Consider the following 5,889-nt stretch of genomic DNA (forward strand, 5'->3'; position numbering starts at 1 on the left):
TATTTTTATATTTAAAAAATAAAATTTAAAAAAAAAAATTTATATATATATATTTATATTTTTTATGTTTTTTTTTTTTTTTTTTTTTTTTTTTTTTTTTTTTTTTTAAATAACCATGAACCATTTCCCTACATGATTTCACAATGAATATTCATTTTACATGTAGAACAACAAAAAAAAAAATAAAAATAAATTATTAAATAAATAAATAAAAATAGAATAACATATATATATATATATATATATATATATATATATATATATATATATATATATTTATTTATTTATTTATTTATTTATATTTAAATATTTTGCTATATATTTTTTTCTATACAATAAAAATTGTACATACATATATGTTATATGTCAATATAAAGAATATCTTTTTATAACATACAATTTTTATATGTATGAAGGTATTTCATTTTTTTTTCTTTTTTTATAATTAATTATGAATATATATATATATATATATGAATGTATTTATTTTTGTAATTAATTTTTTATAAATATTATTTTATAAAACAAAAAAATACAATATATAGATTTCTTTTTTTTTTTTCTTTGTTCCCTTTTTTTAATATTTATTTTATTCTTATTATATAATATAATATAATATATTTGTTCCATTACCCCTCATTTGATGTTGAAAATTATTTTTTTTTATACATATTATTATTATATATATATTATAAATATTTGGAGGGGGGAAAAAATAAAATAATAAATTTACAAATAAAATGTGTAATTAATATATGTTTCTTTAAATGATTAAGAAAAAAAAAAATAAATAAAAAATAAATAAATAAATAAATAAATAAATAAATATATTATATATATATATATATATATAATAAAAATAAATAATTATAAAGGAAGATCCATATATATATTATTATATATCTTATGTCATATAAATTATAGCACTTACAATTATCTACTGCAAATATATATATATATATATATATATATATATTTCTCGTCATGTTCTCTTTTTTTTAAAAAAAAAAAAGAATTTTGAAGTCCTCACCACAAACACATTTTTGCATATAATTAATATAATATATAATTTTTTTTTTTTTTTGTTTTACCACGCCGTGTATAAAATATACTACACGTATTAAAATTGTTCAAATTTTTTAAACATAAAAATATATACATATGTTTATATATATTTATATATTTATATTTATTTATATATATTTATTTTTATTTATATATATTTATTTTTATTTATATATATTTATTTTTATTTATATTTATTTATATTCATTTATGTACATGCCTTTTATGTTTTAAAATGATATTCATTCCTAACCTTTTATGTTCTTTATTATGACGAAATATGTTTGTATGTAAAAAATGTTCAAGATACGTAATTAAGAAGATTTTCTATACGTTTATAGGTGAGAGCAAATATAAGCTTCTGTTTTTAAGAAAGGGAAATGATTATAAAAATATTTTTTGTTTTGAGAAAGGATATATTAGTACTCATGTAAGAGGTGAAAAAAAAGATGATTTGGATATACAAACCTTGTTTTTGGATAACCCAAGTACACGAAACATAAAAGATGAATATGAAAAGAAAACAAATGATAAGAATAACATGGAAGAGTATAACATATGTAATAATAATAATATTATTACTAATAATAAAATAAAAAATTGTTCACATATGAATACTTTTAATAGTAAAAAGTTATATGTGAAGGATAATATAAATAATACGATTCATAATAATTATGATGAACAAAAAGAAAATAAAGAAGAGTATATTAATACTCCGAAAGAAAAAAATAATTTATACAATTTACCATATAAAAATAACAACACACCTATTATTGATAAAAAGAAATTAGATGAACAAGTTGTAAAAGAATTACATAATTTAATAATATCTATAAAAAAAATAGATAAAGATAAAAAAGAGAATATTATAAAATATATAAATACATTAAATAAAAAATATTTAAAAAATATTAATAAGAATATAATTGTATTTTTTGAAAATCTGGATATATATATGTCAGTCAATGGTTTGTTAATATGTGATATAGGAGGGGAAGAGATATTTAATTACATTAATAAAATTAAATTAACAAATAATATGGATATACAAAAAGAAACATATGATGATATAGAGAAAAATAATGTAAATAGGAATGAAACCTTTTTGAACATGGATGATGTTACAAAGGAAGACAATATTAATATAAATAATATGTTCGATATAAATTATATTAAGGAAAAAAAAAAAAGAATTTATGGAGATAATATATATCCAATAGTTGTTAAATCTGAAGAAAAGGAAGAAGTTGTGCCAAAAAAAAAAAAAAAAAAAAATTCTAATAATATAAGCCAACATAATAATAATAATAAAAAAAAATGTGATGATTATAATATAATAAACTGTAGAAACGATTTAGGAGAAAAAACAAAAAATCATCAAACGAATTATTCTAATAATCCCAAATTTGATTATCCATATAATGAAGTAGAAGAAGAAAGTAATATCATCAATGTTAGAAGGCAAATGTTAATTGAAAGATCATCTTATAAAAAAGCCATAGAAGAAGCAGAAGAATTTGTTTCGAATCTTCATGATTTAAAAAAAATTACCGAAATTCAAGGTTTGTGTAAAATATATTTAAACTGGATTAGCGAATTAGAAAAACGTATTATACTTTATAAAGAAAAAAATAAAAATAAAAAAAAAAAAAAAATTTTCCCAGACTTTATAGATGATAAATTATTAGCTACAATAACAGTCAAATGGACCATACAATATACTTTTAACCCTTTAAAAAAAAAGTATTCAAATAATGTTTCTACACAATCTAAATATTTTGAGCACGAATATTCTTATCAATCCTTATTTACACATATAGCTATAAAAATAGGAGAAGAAATAAACAATGAACTCAATTTACATTTACTAGAAAAAAAAAATCATCTTTATAATTATATGAAGACAAATAAAAATAATTCCTCCTTTTCTCATTTCCAAAAATATAGGATAATAAAACAAATGAAGCACCAAATTGGGAAAGGACACCACATGAGACAACATGCTATGATGGGTGGCAACACCCAAGGTATGGATCTTAATTATGTGGATAATGATAAGAATGGCACTGATTCGTGCGCAAATAATAATGTAGGAATTGATTCATGTGCAAATAACCATTTTGGAATTGATTCATGTACAAATAACCATTTTGGAATTGATTCATGTACAAATAACCATTTTGGAATTAATTCTTGTGATGAATATTATGGACATACAAATAACCATGTACATATAAAACATGATGATGATAATATAATTGAATGGAATTCTGTTAAGAAGGCAACAATAGGAGGTCTATTATTAAACATGCTTATTGAGAATGCAAAAATGGATGTTGATATTAATATAGCAAAAAATGAATTTAAAAATGAATATAAATATTATTTATTTTTACATAAAACAGCCAAAAATAATGCAGAGGATTTATATGAAGAATGTAAATATAAAAAAGAATTAAATTATCAAAATTTTTATGAAGAAGAATCCAATACATTAAAATTTATTATTCTTGATAAATATAAAAAGAATAATAGTTATGATAATAATTTTAAAAAAAATTATATAGAAAATAAAATATGTACCAATAATTATGGTACACATGATAAAAATGTGGTCAAACAAAATAATGAGGATAAAGGCAATTGTGCAAATCTTCAGGAGGTTCAACCTTCAGAGAATAAAAAAGAAAGTAAGTTTTGTCAGAAACAAAGAGAAAAGTTAATGAGAAAAGAAATTATTTTATATAGATCTAAGAGAGATAGGAATAAAATAGAGTTACCGGTATTTATTCATTCTTATGTATGGAAAAATAATAATTGGTATGGTGTAATACATATGCGTGAATGTTGTGCAAATTATTTATTAAATAATGCAATAAATTCCCATATTCCATTAAATTATTTACCTATGATATGTAAACCAAAGAGATGGGAAAATTTTGAAGGAGGGATGTTATTATTAAAGAATAATTTTATTCGTTGTAATATAAAACCATTATTTAATTTAAATGTTTGTAATTTAAATAGAATAAAAAATATTGTATCCGAAATAGGTAATGTCGGATGGAAAATTAATAAAGAAATTTTACATTATATAGAATATGCATATATTCATGGAATAACCATAGGAAAAATACCACTTTATAAAAATTATACGTTACCAAAATATATTAATTTAAAAGAACAAAATAATGAAGAAATAAAAAAATATCTTTTATTAAAAGAAGAAATAAATAGATTAAATAAATGCTTAATAAGTGAAAGACCCACATTCTTACAAAAATTAGCAGTAGCAAAAACATTCAAAGATAATGATATTATCTATTTCCCTCATAATATAGATTTTAGAGGAAGGATGTATCCATTATCACCACATCTACATCATATGAGTGATGATATATGTAGAAGCCTAATCACATTCGCCGAACAAAAAGAAATAGGTAATAAAGGATTGTTCTGGTTAAAAATACATCTTGCTAATACATTTGGAAAAGATAAATTAAGTTTTCAAAAAAGAATTCAATGGGTTGATCAAAATATTAATAATATTAAAAAATTAACTCAACAACCTTTTGATAATATCGAATTCTGGAATATGGCTGAAAAACCATGGCAAGCATTAGCTGTAGCAATAGATCTTAAAAATGCTTTAGAATCTCCTAATGTTTCTAAGTATAAAAGTAGTATACCAATACAACAAGATGGTACATGTAACGGTTTACAACATTATGCAGCCTTAGGAAAAGATAAATATGGTGGAAAGGCAGTTAATATAATTCCTTCTGATGAACCACAAGATATATATTCCGTAGTTTTAGATATAGTCATAAGTAAGATAAAAAATGACTTGTTGAATATATCAAACAGTCATCATAATAATATCATATCTTCTAGTATTAATGAAAATATAAACAAAAACAAAAAATACAACAATAGCATTAACAATTATAATAATAACCATAATAGGAATTGTAATTCTAATGTTAATAAAAACGAATTAGCTAGCTATTGCTTCAAATTTGATCTTTTAAAAAGAAAAGTTGTTAAACAAACCATTATGACCATATGCTACGGTGTAACATCTATAGGGGCAAAAAATCAAGTAAAAGGAAAAATTCAAACAATGATAGGAAAAGAATTAGATAAAAATATAATTAATAAATTGTCACAATATATTGCCAATTATATATTTGAATCTATAAGTGAAATATTTAAAAGAGCTATGATCATAAAAAAATGGTTTAATAATTTATCTAAAGTTACTAATGAATTAAACATACCAATCACATGGATATCGCCCATAGGATTACCATGTGAACAACCATACAGATTAGGTAATAGAATTCTAGTCAATACACCTTTACAATCAATTAGTGTTATTTCTTATAAAAATAGTCAATTACATAAAAATAAACAAAGGTTAGGATTCCCACCTAATTTTGTTCATTCACTAGATGCATCACATCTCATGATGACAGCAGAAAAAATGGTCATTCAAAATAATTTTAGCTTTGCTGCTGTACATGATTCTTATTGGGCTCATGCATGTAATGTAGATATTATGAACCAATTTATACGAGAGTCATTTATAACATTGTATAATGAACCTATTCTAGAAAATATATATAACAACTTTAGAATCAGGTTGGGCAAATTTGCTACTAAAATACCATCATCCCCTGAACAGGGAGAATTGGATATTTCCCTGGTAAAGGATAGTCTTTACTTTTTTAGCTGAACGGGTACTACTACACAAAATTATAAAATTCGATGATAAATATCGAGCTCAAAAGAATATATAAATATAAACATATATATATA

At 21.0% G+C, this 5,889-nt stretch overlaps 1 protein-coding gene across 1 annotated transcript; it reads left to right on the top strand.

The window, feature by feature from the left end:
* Positions 1-1,345: 1,345 nt before the first annotated feature.
* Positions 1,346-5,806, top strand: PRSY57_1123800 (DNA-directed RNA polymerase, putative; the record flags this gene model as incomplete). Its single annotated transcript, XM_012908202.2, has 1 exon — positions 1,346-5,806. One exon carries the CDS (start codon positions 1,346-1,348, stop codon positions 5,804-5,806), a length of 4,461 nt encoding a protein of 1,486 aa, XP_012763656.2.
* Between the last annotated feature and the right edge of the window lie 83 nt (positions 5,807-5,889).

This window comes from Plasmodium reichenowi, chromosome 11 (genome assembly GCF_001601855.1).
Source record: "Plasmodium reichenowi strain SY57 chromosome 11, whole genome shotgun sequence".
NCBI classification, from domain to species: Eukaryota; Apicomplexa; class Aconoidasida; order Haemosporida; family Plasmodiidae; genus Plasmodium; species Plasmodium reichenowi.